Source organism: Ictidomys tridecemlineatus, chromosome 3 (assembly GCF_052094955.1).
Source record: "Ictidomys tridecemlineatus isolate mIctTri1 chromosome 3, mIctTri1.hap1, whole genome shotgun sequence".
NCBI lineage: Eukaryota > Metazoa > Chordata > Mammalia > Rodentia > Sciuridae > Ictidomys > Ictidomys tridecemlineatus.
Genome location: NC_135479.1, coordinates 137,737,246 through 137,756,081, shown reverse-complemented (window position 1 = coordinate 137,756,081; position 18,836 = coordinate 137,737,246). Strand labels below are relative to the sequence as shown.

Genomic DNA, 18,836 nt, shown 5'->3' with positions numbered 1-18,836 from the left:
TTACCCACCTCCTCCAGCCACACCCTACCTACCTTTAGCTACCAATTAGTAAATCCCATCAGAAGATTAATTCACTGATTGGGTTAAGGCTCATAACCCAATCATTTCTCTTACAAATCCTCTTGCAGCATGAAGCTTTGGAGGGGCGGGGGGCAAAAGCTTTGGAAGGAAACCTCACATCAAACAGTAACAGACATCAACCAGTTATTGCTACAAGAATGCCAAATAAAACCTACCCCCAACATTCAGGGGCTTATGCCCCCCAAGCAGTTATTCTCCCCACTAGCGGGATTACAGCCTGACTATCATTCAGAGAATCTAGGTTGCTCAGCACAACCATGATGCTTTAGAATGTAGATGGGTTGATTTTGGTCATGCTTTGGGGTTTGATTCAGTTCTTTACATTCTCCATTTAGGGACAACCTGAAAGGACAGACAGTATATATTCTCCCTGAGAGTCACAGAGAGCAAAAGAGAGCAAGGTGAATCAGGCAAGAATGCTTAAAACCAATGTTAACATCTCTTTGGCTACGCAATGTCACACAGTGAAGCCCCAAATTAACTCCACCTCTATGAAGCCAATAATTCAATCTACCACAATTCTTTTGTTAAAAAAAAAGATTAAAAGACCAGAAACTATAATGAGCATGTGTAAGAGAATTGACCAAAGAGGTAGAGACCAAATGCACAGAGATGTCACTATCCTTCTCTCCAATACCCTCTTTATGAATTGTGCAGTCACATTCCATCTTGGATACTGGAGGGCAGAGAGAATGCCAAACCGTTCAGCCTCTGCCTTCTGTGACCTGGGAATATGGTCTCTTCCATCCCTGACCTCAGCCCACACTGTGTATCCAAGCAATGACTTCTGACCGCAACCACCAAGAGTTAGGCCAGATATTGCAGGTGAGGTGCTCAGCCTCCACAAGACTGCCCAAGTTCAGCCTCAAGTCTGGGGTTCATCTGACCACTTGGTTGCAAATTTAAGGGTTCCCACTACCTTCTCAGATACAATAATTTGCTACGGCAACTCACAGAATTCAGAGAAGCACTATGCTTGTGATGGCACTTTTATTTATAGCAAGAAGATACAACTCGGAACTAGCCAAAGAGAGAGACACAGGGGGCAAAGTCTGGAAGGAGTCCTGAATGTGACTTCCATTGTCCTTTCCCCATGGGGTCAGGATGCCTCACCGTCCTGACACACAGATGTATGACAATGTGCAGGGTACTGCTAACCAGGGAAGCTCAAATGAATATCAGAGTCTAGAGTTTTTATTGAAGGTTTTATTATTAAACATGGCTGATTGAATCATTGACCAAAGACTGAGCTCAATTTCCAGCCACCTCTTACAGATCATGCTGATAGGTGGCTCAAAAACTTAGATCTAATCCCACAGTTGGTCTTTCGGTATGGCCAACCTCATTCCTGAGTAATGTTGTTAACATAATATCCTCCTCAAAGGTACCATCAGTCATCTTATTAGCATAAACTATCAGAACCCACCATGAAAAAGAGAGATTCTCCTGGCACCCAGGGATGTGAAGGAAACATCTCAGAAAGTAGGGACAAAGGCCCATCAAATTCTTTAATATGCAGTTTATTCACATCTTCCCTTGGTCTTCAAATTGTCTGAGGAGATGTCTCTCTCCCCCCTGCACACTCCACAGGCCCTAGCCTGCCACCCTGCTTGGGAATCACTGATGGAACTGCTAATGGCAAGAGGGTGGACAGTCATAGAGCTTTGGAATAAACGTGTTGAAAGGCGTTTTGGATACCATTTAAACATTTCAACAAGCTCATTTTGAAAAAAGTAAAGAATCAGAGAGTTTAATGGCTAACCCAGGACACACAATGAACCAATGAAGACCTGCTTCAGAGTTTTGTTATCCCAAACTGAACATCAGTCCCTACCACCCTGTCTCTACGTGCACAAATGCAAACATAAGCATCCACCTTCTACCTTCTGTTTATCAGACAAACCCGAGATAAGCTGTGAAAAGGGAAGGAAAGCAAAAACTGAAACATGATTATTTTAAAATTTTTATTAATACATATTAATTGTACATATTAATGGGATTCAGTGAGGTTGTTCCGTAATACAGTGCACATAGATCAGATCTAACCACCCCTCTCCCACCCTCACATCCCCTACCCCCAGCTTCCTGGTCTCCAGTTATCACTATTCAGGTTGATTTTTTTTTCCAGTTTTCACATATGAAAGAGACCAGGCAGTGCTTGTATTTCTACATTTGGCTTATTTCATTTAATAAAATGTCTTCCGGTTTCATCTATCTAAAGAAGAATGACAGGATTTCATTCTTCTTTATGGCTGAATAATGCTCTTGTGTGTGTGTGTGTGTGTGTGTGTGTGTGTGTGTGTGTGTGTTTCTTTGTTGATAGGCACCTAGCCTGATTCCATACTTTAGCTATCATGATTAGCACCCCCATAAACATGGGCTATCAGTTCTCTCTGATGCTTTTATTTCCTTTGTATATATGCCTAGAAGTATCATGGTAGTTCTAGTTTTAGTTTTTTGAAGAACCTCCGTATTCTCCATAGTAGCTATGCTAAGTTACAGCTCTAATAACTTAAGTTCCTTTTCTCCATACCCTTATCAGCATTTGCGGTTTTTGTTGTTATTGTATGTTTTAAATCATAGTAGTCAAAGTGGTGTGAGACAGTATGTCATGTATTTTTTATTTGCATTTTCTTGGTGGCCAATAATTTTTAAATATGAAGTTTCTAATTCCTAATGTCTCCACACTTATCTGCTCTGTCTTGAAAATGCATTTCATTTTCATCAGTTTGGTAGAGTATATGACTTCTAAGAAGGATGTAGTCATCTTTTTAGAAAATAATTGTTCTTTTTAATTGCCCATTTCTAATCCCTAAATTAAAAAAAAAAAAAAAAAAAAACAAACCCCTAGGGTCAAAAACACAATACACCACTCTTATCTAGAAGCAAGATTTTTCTTTGGGTTTTTTTTTTCCCTGAGTGGAATGTGCATTAAAAAACTCCCGTTTATGTGTGTATCCAGGAAGAAACAGAACACACTCCTGGCACAGTTCCTGGTACATTGAATTGCTCAGAGAATGCTGGTTGAATGACTAATAGATGGAGTGCTTTCTTTAATTACCAAGCATACAAAGATTAGTCTAGTCAAATGCCTATTTATTCTAATTCTCCACTTTCCTGGGAGATAATATTTGTGTTGCATACCCCATGTGGAAGGCTATCTTCCTCTTTTACTTACCATCTCTGGTTTGTTTGCTTGTGGAAAAAATGTGTGTGTCATGTGGTATGGTAAATGTAATAATTCCAGGCTTTTTAATGCATTACTTTTCATTTCTAAGGGTAAAGCAAGGAAGAGAGAAAGCTTGTATAGAATTATGCTTATGGGGCTGGGGATGTGGCTCAAGCGGTAGCGCGCTCGCCTGTCATGCGTGCGGCCCAGGTTTGATCCTCAGCACCACATACCAACAAAGATGTTGTGTCTGCCGAGAACTAAAAAATAAATATTAAAAATTCTCTCTCTCTCTCTTTCTCTCTCTTTCTCTCTCTCTCTCTCTCTCTTTTAAAAAAAAAAGAATTATGCTTATGTAGTTGTAAACCTTAAACTCATATTTGCTGAATCTGAATTCTAGTACAAGACACAAGATAATGTGTATCTCAATTTTTTATTCTTAATGATAAAATTGTAAAGCAAAAAATATGCTTGTGTTTCAGTGAGTTCAACACATGCCTACCCAAAGCTGGCTCCATTTCGACCAGCAGGACAGCTCCTCTCTCCACCTTTGCTGCTCTCCGTCTTCTTGCATTCCTGTTTCACCTGCATTGTGCAGGTCTGTGCATTTCTCTATGTGAAGCAACAACCCTGGTATTGTGAGGTCTACCGAGACGCGTGAGTTCATTTTCTTAGCTTTCCATTCTGATGATGTAATTAGATATAGCTTGGTTCAAACATATATCCTAAAATTTTAATAAACAAAAATTGAGTCTCCATGCTTCAAAACACAAGTGATAAAACAGAAAACAGTTAATAGTGGAGTGCTGGATGAGCCATGTGGAGAGGGTGGGGAAGATCTGTCACACTGCTGATTGATGTGTACATCTCAGCGGGTTGACTGTGTGAATTATCCATTCCTTGGTGGTTTGAATTTCCCATAGACCAAGGACTGGGAAACATTTCCTGTTGATGAGCCAGACAGTAGATATTTTAGGTTTTGTGATCTGGATGGTCTCTGTTGCAATTAGTCAATTCCACTGTTACAGTACAAAAGCAGCCATAGACAATATGTAAATAAGTGGGCGTGACCATGCTCCAATAAAGCTTTGTTTATAAAAACAGGTGGTACATTGGATTGGCCTGTGGGTTATAGTTTGCTGGTCCCTGAAACAGCCATACAGAGAGATTAGCTTAAATTAATTTGGATTTTTCCAATGAACATTACAATTAAATGTTAGTTGATGGTATTGTTGCTCTGATGGAATTGGAACATTAGACTGAAGAAAAGTCTCTTCACCTCCTAGGCTTTCTTTGTTTAACTATATAAATCAAAGGTAAGATGAAGTAAACTTTATCATAGATGTGAAAACTTTAATTTTTCTGAGGAAGCCTCCCTGACCCTAAAAGAAAACAGGAAAAGAGCTTTCTGGAAAAGTGCATGCACACATACTACACCCCATCCTCCCACCATTGTGAGAGTGAAGGCATCAGAAATCCAGAAATCAGTGAAACTCATATGGAAAACTATCAAATGATGTCTAAGGTTGTCGTTTAGATCTCAAATTCAGCAATTAGGATATTACTTGAAGTACAGAACCTTGTTTAGACTCAAAACCAGATTCCCTTCTCCCCCAAATTGGAGTACATACACTCACTCTATCAGTCAAATTCTGATAGAAACCACAGTGTGGTGAATAGCGAATGGACAGGAAATAGGGATAGTTCTGTTTCTATCCCTAACTGGCTGTACAATACTGGTCAACTGTAATTCAGCCCATCTAATCTATTTGTCTATTTGCTATTTGTCTATTTGTGTGTGTGTGTGTGTGTGTGTGTGTGTGTGTGTGTGCAAGAATGTGAGTTCTGATCCTTTGTTCCAAGGGTTTATTTTGCAAACATTAACTGGACATCTACTATATCAAAGCACATTTCTGGACCCTAGGGAGCCCAGGATAGTGATTTTATGTCTGGCATTTGAATTTACAATTGGAGAATGAATCTTATCAATAAAGTTATAACAGTAATTATAAACTTTCAAGCTAAAGAAGAAAGCTAATAGAAAATAATGTATAGGTTTTATTATTGGGGGGAGAACAAAAAAGAAGAGGAAGAAAAAAAAACACTGAAAATACATCAGTCAGGACTGGGAAATCCTGAATCGTATGCAAGCATTTTTCTGAGTAAATATTATATGACCCCACTGTACTGTGCCTAAGGATTTGTTATAAATTTAAGTAAAACAAAACAAATCAAAATCAAAAGAAAAATTCCATATTCAAGGAAATAATACCCCTCAGGTGGAAAATAATAATATATCAACAAAATCATTGCAAAATAATGAGCTAAATGAGCAATAGAGGGAAGAATAGAATGTGTTAGGTTCACTTCCCAGTAAAAGTAATTTTAAATATAATGATATTTGAAAGGTAAGTGCTACTTCAGTTAAAGGGAACATGCCAAATTGATCAGTTTGCAAACTGTGGCATTTTAGGAACAGGGGATAATCCCATCTGTCAGGAGTGTAAGGAGTGTGAGAGAAGTGACAAAAGATGACAATGAAATTGGGGGTCGAAAAGGGGATGTGAAGGTTTCCTAGATCAGTCTGAAAAGTTTCCTTAATTTATTGGCAAAATGGCGTATAAATTACATACCTCATCATAGGAAGCACATAATGTTCAGGAAGATTTTTTTCTATATAAGGAGAGAGGATTAGAGTAGGGAGATTCAAACTCAGGACATAGGAGGCTTCCCAGTAGTGCATGAAGAAGAACGAACACACACACACACACACACACACACACACACACACACACACACATCCAATTCACATGGTACATTTACTCTTTTGAATTGAAAGAAATTTCTTAGAAAATTGTCATCCAAGCCCTTTCAAGACTTGCCCTTAATGTAATGCCACAGACCGATCCTGACATCCTCTGAATTTTCTTCTTTGTCATTGCAACAAGTGAACAAAATGTCTTGGTAGTTACCAACTGGAACAGGTTGAAAGCTGAGGTCCCAGGGTAGTGATTAACTATTTTTTTTCATCTAATGGACTAAAAATAGAATTGAAAGTTCCATAACTGCTGGCAATTCCTTTGTAGTGAGTGCTTCCTGGCCAACCAAAGTAATTTCTCATCCAATATGAGTTTGGAAAGAAACTGGACTAGAAATGCAACTCTGATTCCTGGTTCGATTTTAAGTTTTGAGACTACCACACTGTGGCCCATTGTCACCTTCAACTGCATCACAGTAGCATTCATCTTTTCTAAGGGAAAACCATTTCGAAAACCCATCTACACAAACTGTAAGTATATAAAATTTAATTATTTTTTTGGTTCTGAATACTTATCTCATCCCCACCCTTCCCAGAATTTTAAGTTACTAATGAAGAAGAAAATAATTTCATTATTGCAGAATGAATATTGGATGTGATGGTCATGGGTGGTAGAACCCCGGGCAAAAACTTGCACATCTGCAGATGAACAGATACTGTTCAATGGTCATATGAGTCCTTTCCTATTGGAAGCCACCAAGAATCATTTTAAGCACAAACATATGCCACACTGTTTTTGTAAAAGGGTTTGAACCAATTCAACTACAAGTTGACCCCTTGGTAACTTCAGAGTATTGAAGAAATTATCGTAGCCATTCATTCTGGGCCCCTATTTCCTCATCTGTAGAAAGTGAGTCCTCAGGGAGAACTGCATGAGGAATTTCATGAGAAAGGGTCCAGCACTTTTATTAGGGACTCAAAAATTCTTATTTACTTCCCTAGTTTGTTCATCTAAGTGAATAAAAAATGAGCACCCCCGCCCCCCACCAAAAAAAAAAAACTTTTCAAAGCTACAATCAAGACCTTTGTGCATAAAAGCCAGAGAATATTTCCAAAAGACAGAGACACTGTTGAGAATTAAAAGAAAACCATGATTGATAATCATGCCAGGCTCAAACACCAAATGGCTGAGCAAAAGAGGACTCATGGTCACCCTGTTGATGACCATGCAACTGTTCCAATAGTTTGGTATTATAAATACTTTTGATATAAAACTTATATTGCTTTTCAGAAAGTTTGTACCAATTTCAGTCCTATCATTCCTTTGGAAAGAGTTTGCTTCAGGCAGCATATCCAACATGGGAAATAAAAAAGAAAATTCTTGTCAAGTCAAATAAGACTTTTTAAACATAATCTCTCATTTGGTTTTAATTTGCAATTTTTGATTTTCAGTGAGGATTAAATACATTTTTCATATCCCTAGCCATCTCTTCTTCTGCGAAATGTCTATGTACATTTTTATATCTATTTATTTTTTCTATTGGATTACTGTTACTTTCCTTATTACCTGTGTAAGCTATTTATTCTTTTATGGGTTTTTTTCCCCATTTCCTTTATACACAGAAAGTTTTTCTAATTGTAAAGTAGGATAGATTAACACTGTGTAGTTTTAAAAATTTCTTTTAGTGTTTTTTAAAAAAATCTAATATAATTTTGGTACATTTTTATGGTAGGTATCAAATTAGTTTATCCAACTAGTCAATCAGTTTTTGTAGCAGACTTTTTTTTGACTATTGAGTATTTAATACCCTTTCATTCATTTGTTCCTGAGCCAAGCACAATACCAACTTCATCATACCTCTATTCACATGTATTTATTATTTTCTTATAATTTATATTACATAAATTTATATATGTTATATATATATGTATGCAATTTACTCCAGACTGTCTTTTGTGTTCCATTGATAAGCCAGCCAGTCTATTTTTGATCTTTCACTATATTTTAACAATTATAATTTCATAAGATTTTTTTAATAAGTAGCAATATTAGTGTAGCCTCATTTTCTCTACTTTCTAAAAACTTTTGAATCTCAAGTGTTCTAGAAAGACAGGTACTAATAATAGCTAGCTATAATATTCCTTCTTCATTTCCCATAACTAGAATGCATTCCCCTATTTTCTATCTTAGTGTATAGTCCAGAACTTCTAGGACAATCTTAAACAATAGAAGGGTAGGAGGTAGCTTCACCCTTGATAAAATAGTTTTAGTAGTTTTCATTCATAAATATGACTGAATACTGGTGCAAGGTAGCCCACCTCATATAGGAGATATAATTCATAGAATGCCTTCCCATGATCTGTCTTGGTGATTATTCTTTCTTCTCTTTTGACCTACTGCTAGAATGTGTTATATTAAGAAGCTTATTATTAAATTGTCTTCTTGAGCAAATCCTACTAATTTGAGGTGGATTATACATTTACTAAGTTGAATTTTTATAGTTTTTTAAAATCTACATTTCATATGGGATTCTGAAGATTTCTGTGTTAGGTTTTGTTAGGCTTGGGTAATAGATTTGAAACTGCTTTAAGTTTTTCTTTCTTTTATAATTTTTTTTAGTAGGAATGATCCTTTCCTTGCCAATTTGCAAGAAATAATTAGTAAAATCATCTGGTTCTACATTCTTCCTTTGAAATAATTTTTAAGGATTCTTATGGATTACCTCTTTTAAAACTTTTTTTATAAAATATATTGTGCACATAATGCAATTTCCTTCCTATTGTCAAATAGGAGGACCAGGCCTTTGTGAGGCATCCTTCTCTTGACAGCTTCTGAGTCCCCGCCCCTCCCAAACAATGAAGTGTATGTAAGAGCCGTACAGCTGTCTCCTGGGATCTTTTTATCACCACAACCATGAGTAGATTGTTTTATCTGGGGAGATGCAATTCCCATTTTTCTCCTCCCTGCTTCACACTCCTCTAGAACAATCCTGGACATTCTTCTGAGAGGTCCTGCACCACATCATATGCAAGAAATGAGACATGGATGAGAACCAGGGCGACTGTAGGTGTGCAAGGGTGTGGCTTCAAAAGTAGGGCCCCCTGGAGAGGAGCACTTGCCTCAGATTTTCAGTTGGTACATTACTGAGTTGTGCAGTAGGTCATCAGCACCAGAACACATGACATTGGGAGAGTTCAAGGGAAACCCTTGTGGTCATTTATATCATGACAACACCAATTTAATTCTAGTGTTTTAGCCTAAACGTGATATTCCTATCAAAGACATTTCTAAGGCACTATTTATGAAGTGCTGTGCTATCAGCACTGACCGACAGGAGATGTTGGGCTTTGAGGGATATGAGCAATAATTTGGGAACAGTTTATCTGGGGAAGTTTATCTCCTCAAAGTAAAGCAATTTGGGCAGGTTGGAAATTCAGTAGATATATGTGTCACTCACTTATTTTTTTCAAGTCAGAGTCCCTGGTGCCCACATCCAACATTGCTCCAAGTGATCACAGCCTAGTAGATTAGATAAATTAAGATTAGGCTGAGTATGATATGTACCATATGAAATAAACTTCATAAGGGAGGATTAGGGGGTGTTTGAAAGGAAAGTGCCAGTTAAACTGGGCTCATTAAGTGGGAAAAAAAGGATTATGCCAAGACAGGAAGAATTTTGCCTACACAGAGCATTCTGTGAGCAAAGGCAGAGAAGCCAGAGAACTGGGACTCTGTGGAAGTACTGGGTATCGTGGTTGAACTTTTCTGTTGCACCTAAAAAGAACAGTCAGAGGTCAGTTTAGAGAGGTTGATGGGACCAAATTGGTGAAGGCCTGGAACATTGATCACAGATTCTGGGACTTTATTCTCCTAGCAGTGAAGGAGGAGATGCTGCCAAGAGGCCTATTCATTCCTTATGTGCAGGGCTCACTAGACAGGTGGAGCTAATGCACCAGGGCCTCTCTGGTGACTATTCAGATGGTCAAAGCAGGATGTCCCAGCCTCCAGGAATCCACAGTTGAGGCAACTCCCTTACAGAGGTTCCTATAGACATTCTTCTTTAATGAACATCCTTCTACTTTCAGCCTTATTCAGGAAAGATTTTAAGATATCACCTTTATCATATAAGCATTGAACATATTTTAAAACATATGAGTATATATAAAAACATCTGAAGATGTATCCAGTGTTTGCCCAACAGAGATAATTGATTCTGCAATGTGTGCCAAATTATATGAAACATTCTTTTAGCATCTAAAAATAATGTTTGGTGTTTCTTCAGATATATTTTCATTTTTGCTGATATCTGCCTCGGGCCTCACAATCTTCCTTCTGTTTTCTGATTTTCAAGATATATACCAGGGAATGGAGGTAAGTATCATTTATTTGCATACCTGACATGATTCATATGCACCATGGAACATATTTACATTGTTTTTGCAGCTCAGTTATTACCATATTCTCTCTGACCACTAAATATGTGAGACTATTTATATTTAGACAAATAGCATTTCTATATCTCACATATATTTTCATATTACTTGTACTATCATTTGGGCACATTTATCCTTTTCATTCAGAAAATATTATGTTTGAATACTTCATTCTGTATATTATACCAGTACAATAAAATTAATGCATTAATACAATAATGCTCCAGCTTTAATGTTTTTAAACACATAATAGAAATCTTTTATAATATTGTTGTAAGGATAAAAGAATAAGCAAACATGTTTGTCCTATAAGACATTGACTATATGGAGTTTTTTTTTAATCAGTCAACATCATTTGATCCAGGATATATTGGGTTAAAATTAAACTCATAAAGATGTTATTAAGCCCATTCTTGGCCTGTTGTAATAAGAGATATTGAAGAAAGAGAAGGATTGGCTTCTGACTTTCAGGCTATAGTTTTGTTGTGAAGATGAGGCACACCTGAATGAGATGATGACAGGGCCACCTGAAGCCATCCATGCTTGAAGAGAGTCTCAAGGTAGCATTGGGAAGAACATAGGAAGTAGCACTCACTTTGGGTTATAGCTGTCCAGGAAGGCTTCACAGAGGGCATGCAGCTTGCTGGGATCCAGAATCAAGCTGGATTTTGCTGGGTTGGAGACAGGGATGTTTCTGACCAAGGAAACATCCTAGGCACAAGCAGAGGGAGCTGAAAGGGCCTTCTTCTGTCTTGGAAATAAAAAGAATGTAGGGTGGCAAGAATCAAGGCAAGGCTTGCTTTACAAAGGAGCTAGAGGATTTGCCAAAAGTGCGGCAGTGTGCTATGGATTATGAGGGAAAAGAATAAAGATTAAAGGAAGGCTTGGCTGGACAAGGCAGGCAGTGAAGTCTGGACTTATGCCAAGACCAACAGGGAGTCATTGAAGGTTTTGTGGAGGGCATTTAATAGGCAGACTAGTTAGATGATGGCAGGAAGGCTCTTTGCAAGAGTAGAGAAGCTATAGAGGAAGAAGCAGCTAGAAAATGAAAGCTCAGATCATCAGGTCATTCATTCATTTACCAAACATGGTGGAGCTCCAGAGTATGCCTGGTGCAAGGTTTACAAAGATGAGTAAGATGCGGTCACTGCCCTCAAATAGTTTAGAAGCTAGGAAGGAAGGCCATGGTGTAATTAATTCCAAATCAAGTGCCTCCTAGGTCAAGGGTTGGAGAAGAGCCCTTATGGATCAGGGTAGTGGCAGCACTGAGATCCTACTGGGCTGGATTCTCTGTCTACTGGGATCAGAGCCACCTTCTCCAAACAACCTTCCACCCAATGTGTAGCATTTCACAACCCTTTAAAGGCTGTCTCCACTTGAGGAAAAAAATGACCACGTGTAATCTTGAAATAACTCATATCAGGATAGGGATGAGAATTTAAGGTGAGCATTTAGACACTATGGGGGTGGTGGTTATTGACATCAGGAGAGCTCAGTCCCAAACACAATCATCCATGCAAACTCTAGTCTATGGGGTCAGAAATGGGGCCACCTAACTACCTTTTCACTGTGGGTAAAACCATGGGAAACGGTGGCTCTTGCATCTATTAAACAAGTGTAGTTGATCAATGGACACATTTTTATCTTTAAAGGGGGGGTGGGCTAGATTTTCATAAAGCCATTAAATTTGGAGCCAAGAACACATGTACTTAGTCTGTCAAAATAAACCTGTATCTCTGTCCCCCTTTAGATTTTATGATGTGTCAATTTTACTGAAAAAGAAATGAATTCCAAGTAGATTTTGCTTTGAATTAGAAGAAAATTGGAAAGTAATTAGTAGCTGAAGGAGTCAATCTTATCCCCACTTTCCCATTTCTCAGAGGATAAAAATGAAGACACAGAGGCTCCAAAGTGTCCTCTTTCTCACATCTGCCACCCATGGCACACTTCATCAATAGATACTGTCAGCCGTGGAGGAGGCAGAGGCCAAGAGGAGTCCTTCCATTCTCATTTGGACTCTGGCTCTGCTTTTTACTTATTGGCTTTGAGTCAGTGCTTGGGTAAGACTTTGTTTTCAGTTTTCTCATCTGTAGAGTAGAGAAGGAAATGTACACACACACACACAAGCTCAGAGAGTTATGATAGATACATAAACTAAGATAATTGGTATGTGTATTTTTAAAGTGTAACATAAGCAATGTATTGCATAATGATGGTATTTCTTTTACTACAGTTTATCCCAACCATAACATCATGGAGAGTTTCGATTTTGGTGGCAGCCCTTACCCAGTTCTGTGTTGCCTTCTTTGTAGAGGTAATTTCTGTGTTTCTTATTATTTTTCCAGAGAGATAAACAAATAAAGGGTCTTATTCTCAACAGATGCTCCTTTTTTACCAACTATTTTGGTCCCCCAATCTGTAGTTATTAATTTCTTTTTAACTATATATTCTCTGTGGGGAAAATTCCCTAGACAGTGATTTAAAATTCTTTGAAGCCTACTAGTATCTTCTGCATAGAAAGTAAAACATCAAATTAATTCTAATTTTGCCTCACATAAAAGCAAGGTATTATACTTTTCGAATGTTATCAATAATCTAGGAGAGCTGAGATGAGGTGACCTTGCATTGCTAAAATTCAATAGGACCTTTTAGAGGGAACAGCTGTCTTCAGGAGGACAGCCCTGATGAAGAGAGATGGGAAGTTGCCTTTGTTCTTACCAATGTCTACCCTTGAAAGTCTTCCCCTCTCACACTGGTCTTCTTCTTGGTGTCACTACATAACTTTACCCACACAGTATGAAGCTCAGGTGCTGCTTTTCAAAGGGAGAGTTAGAAAAATAAATAAATAAGAGTCAGGTAAGTAAGTCCCTTGGGAAAAGGAATCAATAAAACTTTAAAATATGTATCTATATACCTATAATATATAGATATTATTTATATATATGCTACATACCTATGAATATATACTATCTTGTATAAAATAAGAATTAAATTTTTCATATTTTTAATTCTAATTTTGATACTATATTTTACCCACAAGAATGAGATCCTAATTACAATAAGATATGTCCTTTGCCTGTATAATTTTGTCAAAATGGTTTCCAGTGTCATGTATAACTAAGAAGAACCAACAAAATAATTTAAAAAAAAACTGAACAAACAAAAAGGCAGACAAAACCCCTACATGTATAAAGATAGTCATCTCAGTGTACCTACAGTGGCAAAATACAGGACTGAAGCATTGTCAAGTATTTAAATAGTTATACATCAATTTGAAGAAATGCCATACAGTCATTAAAGATGATTAATAAGACTGTAGCTGTATTCTTACTGCAGTTAAATAAAAACTTTTAAAAGACTATTGCTACTATTTTAAAAGATTATTCATGACATTAAGTCTAGTATAGACAGTGGAATGCAAAATTTGACCAATTTTATTATTATAAATGTATGAAAATTGCATAAGCACGAGAAGAAAGAGAAAAGGGAACTCAAAAAATGGAAAACAAAAACCCTTTGATAGCTAGAGCTCAACCATTCCTTCAACATGCATTTATTTGGCACCTTGTATGTGGCTGGTAGAAAGTAGCAGGATTAATAGGGGTTTTCCTTTTCTATATATTGCTATCATTTCAGTCTGTCAGAAAAGGAATCCTGAGTGAGTCACTAGCCAGGATTTAACCAGAAAATATGGATAGGTGAAAGGCTGTATGCTTTCGACAGGTAACTGTGAGCAGAAGCAACCATTTACTTCTTAAAGGAAGAATAAGGGGACCTCAAGGAGGAGAAGCAGCAACAGCAGCCAGGAACACAACCTGGGGGAAGTGTGGGGAGCTGCCTAGCACTGACACTGCACAGTGACTTGACTGTTTTTCCCATCTAATTTTCCAGGATGCCATCCTTCAGAATCGAGCATTCTGGCTGTTGATCAAGAAAGTATTTGGATTCTACTCTAAAAGTCAATATAGGACCTGGCAAAAAAAGCTGGCAGAAGACTCTACCTGGCCCCCCATAAATAGGACGGATTATGCAAGTGATGGTAAAAATGGATTCTACATCAACAAAGGCTATGAAAACCATGAACTGGTCCCCAAAGAAAAACTCAAATCAGGGGACCAAATCAAAGAACAGCATTTTTGGACAAGACTCTAATTGGAATTGTTATACATATTGAGCAGCATCACCCTCCTCCAAACTAAAACATGTGGAAGGTGAAAAGAATGTTCCCTTTTCTTTTTGCTGTCCATCTGATCATCTGAAGCACATTTCTCAGTGCACTTAGCCTTGCAACAGAGGACCTTGAATTTATCTATTTTGACCATATCCTTTCCTATTGGGAGAAAAAAATGCATTTCTTGGGTTATCATTTTAATATGCTTTATTCAGACTGTATTGTTTAAAATGCACAGCTCTTAGGATAATAAAATTAGAAGTATGAACATCAATAGAATAAAGAAAAGCTAAGGAAACATTTGGTCTTTGAAAGTTTTACCAATATGTTAATTATCACACAAGTTTCTTTAAATCTTACATTCATTTGTATATATATATATGTACATATCTTTTTACAAGATAACTAAATTCCTCCTTTTGGCTTCACTGTATGGTTTTAATAGAAATAAGTATTAACATTTACTTCATAAAATTCAACCCTAACTATGTAGTAAGCTAGAGTCATGTGGAAGTGGAGAACGGCAGAGATTTGTGTTAATTGCATATAATCTTAGCATAGGCATAGCTAATACCTAAGCAAATTCCACCAAAGTTTGACAATTCCCAAAGTATTGAGCTAGAAGGTCCATGGTAGATCCCCAAAATAATGGAAGGCTGTTAAAATGTGCCTTTCACCTCAGAAAGCCTGGTGCTTTGATTTACTCTTTATTACTGACACACTAAAACTTCAAGTAAGTTCTAGGTGAAAAAAAAAAAAAAAAGACAGGTCAAATTCAACATCACTTGTCTTATAAACAACCCTAAGAAAGGGACCGATGAAAATCCTCTGGCTTCCAGATGACCTTATGCTCTACTTCATCTTTTAATTATATAAATCATTCCAAGTGCACATGAAAGACAAGAAGGGTACATTCTTTACAAATATATCCTTCGATCTATCTACTTATATACACATACATAAATAAATATGTATATATAAAATGTATATTTTTCAGAGGAAGAAGTTTATTTCTGGTGAATATTTGAAATAACCTACTAGGTTTTCCTTAGAATAATAAATCTAATTTTGCCAACTGAACAGATTTTCAACAGACCATAGGCAAAGCTAATTGCTGGTTAACTAAAACCAGTTCCATCTCATAATTGTCAAGTGTGTGCCTAATATCATGATATATGGATTCAATATGAAATAGCCCTGAGTTTACGATCTGCAATCTTTAGGACTGACAATTTTTTTCAATATTTTAGCAATTTCCTCCTGTAAATAGCATTATAAACTATGTTACTCAACCAATAGCACAAATAAACCTTCTTACATAAAAATAAACTCAACATTTTGTTGTTGTTGTTTTTTCCTCCTATTAACAGCTCTTTGGAGAGATATCATTTTCAAAATGTGTCTAATTTATTGCCTAACAACAACATACAAATATTTTTTGAAAAGAGATTTTAGCTTATGATTAGGAAATGTAATGTTAACCTAAATATATGGTAGCCCGGGTTCCTTGAGTTGACATTTATATTTAGTATTTTGACTTTTAAATGAAAAGATTCAATTGGTAACAGTATAACATTTAGAGAACATAAACATATTTTTTAAAAAATCCTGATTCAATACAAGTACAGTCTGTTTTTTTTTTATTTTTTCAGTTTTACTAACAATCTACTAGGGATCTGGTGGGTGGTGATCCTTATTTCACATTTCTTTTTTGGAACATGAAAAATTAAACTCCATAACTGACTGCCAAAAATACGTTCACAGGAAGGTTTAATTATGTTGGGGGAAAAAAAGTTTGGTCAAAGAATGATAAGCATGATGACACAGCAAATGATGGCCTTGATGACCTGCAGGAAAACAAGGTAGGCAGCCTCCTCAGGTGGCTTGTCCCCAAGAAGGGACCTTTTCATGGGGAAACCATGATCAATTCTGTGAGCTAACTTCTAAGGGGAAGGAACACTGACACCTCTGACATTATCAATCCATGTATTCAGAAGTGCATCTGTGGCTTTATTCTGCACAGCTAGGACTCTCTTTTGGAGCAGAGACCTCCAGGGTGCTCTAGAAAGATTTGACTTTTGGCCCTCAGGAAATTAACTCCATCCTCTCTCACTCACCAATGTTGTAATTCTGCAAAAGCCAGGTTCCCTTCCTTGGGTTAAGATTGGCCCTGTGTTTTGAACATCTATTCATCAAATGCTTTTTCTGCATCTACTGAGGTGATCAAATGGTTCATGTCTTTAAATCTACTGATAAACAGACATAAAAATTCTCAATAAAATTCTGGCAAATTAAATACAAAAACATTAAAAAGATAGTGCACCATAATCAAATGGGGCTTATCCCAGGGTTGAAAGGTTGATTTGACATCAATCAACGTAACTCATTTTATTGAGAATTTTTATGTCTGTTTATCAGGGATCTTAGTCTCAAGTTTTCTTTCCTTGATGTGTCTTTGTCTGGTTTGGGTATTAGGATGATACTAGCCTCACAGAATGAGTTTGGAAGGGTTCCCTTCTTTTCTATTTCATGAAATAATTTGAGGAGTATTGGTGTTAATTCTTCTTTGAGGGTCTCATAGACCTCGGCTGAGAATCCTTCTGGTCCTAGTCTTTTCTTTGTTGGTAGGTTTTTGATGGAATCTTCTATTTCGTTTTTTGAAATTGATCTGTTTAAATTGTGTGTGCCCTCCTGATTTAGTTTGGGTAGAGTATATGTCTCTAGAAATTTGTCAATATCTTTGAGATTTTCCATTTTACTGGAGTATAAAATTTCAAAATAGTTTCTAAATATCTTCTTATTTCAGTAGTGTCCATTGTGATGTTTCCTTTTTCATCATGAATTTTAGTAATTTGAATTTTCTCTCTCAATTGCCTTAAATGGGGAAAGGTAACAAGCTGCTGCCAGTCTCACCTTAATTCAATAACTCTAGAAAGCTTCCATTCATTGACTATTTCTTGGAAGCAGGGCATAAAGAAGCAGAAACCTGAATTTAGAATAAAAATTAAAGGACTTAGCATGGTGGCACACACCTATAATCCCAGCTACTGGAGAATCTGAGGCAGGAGGATCACAAATTCAAGGCAAGTGTGAACAATATAGTGAGACACTGTCAAAATAAGAAGGGCTTTGGGTATACATCAATGGTAAAGTGCTTGCCTCACATGAATGAGGCCCTGGTTCAATCCCCAAAACCACCATCAAAAAAAAAAAAAGGATCTTGTACCTGGTGGAAGACACACGTACCTTCTCAGATGATCAGTGGGGGAAGAAAGTTTGGGGGTTGTCTGGAGACAGAGCCAGTGCCATGAGAAACAAAGGGTTACATAGGAAAAAGGAGGGAAGAGAGATTAGATGTCTGTGGCCAGGACTGCAGTGCACAACCCCTGCTGTTGACATTACTCTTAAGCCTGTGATTAGCTTGTACAGTATTTCTGGACATGAGGTAACATCTAAATCAGTGCAATAGGTCCAAGACTTTCACTGTCTTTTATCTACTTTATCTAATGCCATGCTTTTAAGGATGGAATAAAGGTAAAGAGGCAATGTGGTTTATGGGATAAGTTATAGTGTCCACTATCATCTTAGAAAGACCTATGCCTCACCTTTCCTTACCTGCAGTAATGAAGAAGCCTACTCAAATGGTAATAAATTTAAATTCAACAGCTAACCAATAAAATGTAAGAATAAAATCATGACACTCCTTGGCTTATAGTACAAACCTTAAAAAGCAGGACAAGATATTGTTTCCTCATTTTGGCACTTTAAACCAACGTTTGATGATCTCTTGCCAAGGTTCAAATGTCAAACCCCTGAAACATTCAAAATGTAACTATAGAAACAGCAGCCCATGTCACTCATGGATTGTCATGTGCTCTTGACAAGCAAGTGAATTCCAGAGAAATCACTGGATCTGAAGTTGGGAAGTGAAGAGCTCCTCCCGTGCTCTTCCCACCCGCCCACACCTACAGAGTGAGGGAGTTGGAGGCACACCCTCAAAAGGCTTGTCACTCACAGGTCCTCAAGCTGCCAAACCAGAATTTCCCAGTTTCTTTTCTCACAAGAAAAGGAACATGAATTAACATGTCAACCTAACAATTTGGGATTCTAACTTTGCTTTCCCCTGGAAATGGTTCTCCATCCCTCTGGCAAAATAGCCACCCTTAAGGATATGGAAAACAATATTTATAGTAGAAGATAAAATGTGATGTGATTTTCTTAAG

At 37.2% G+C, this 18,836-nt stretch overlaps 1 protein-coding gene across 4 annotated transcripts in view; it reads left to right on the top strand.

Annotated features, from left to right (window-relative positions):
* Positions 1–15,947, top strand: part of Atp13a5 (ATPase 13A5) — a 107,176-nt gene extending 91,229 nt beyond the window's left edge. For 3 of the 4 annotated variants that reach the window (XM_078043875.1, XM_040270216.2, XM_005338418.5), the window contains 5 exons: positions 3,733–3,907; positions 6,337–6,539; positions 10,292–10,380; positions 12,676–12,756; positions 14,334–15,947. In XM_078043875.1, coding sequence (XP_077900001.1) covers positions 3,733–3,907; positions 6,337–6,539; positions 10,292–10,380; positions 12,676–12,756; positions 14,334–14,594 — 809 coding nt within the window. In that variant the 3' untranslated portion in view covers positions 14,595–15,947. The remainder of the gene's footprint in view (positions 1–3,732; positions 3,908–6,336; positions 6,540–10,291; positions 10,381–12,675; positions 12,757–14,333) is intronic. The other variant, XM_078043876.1, reaches the window with a different exon arrangement.
* Positions 15,948–18,836: the final 2,889 nt, after the last annotated feature.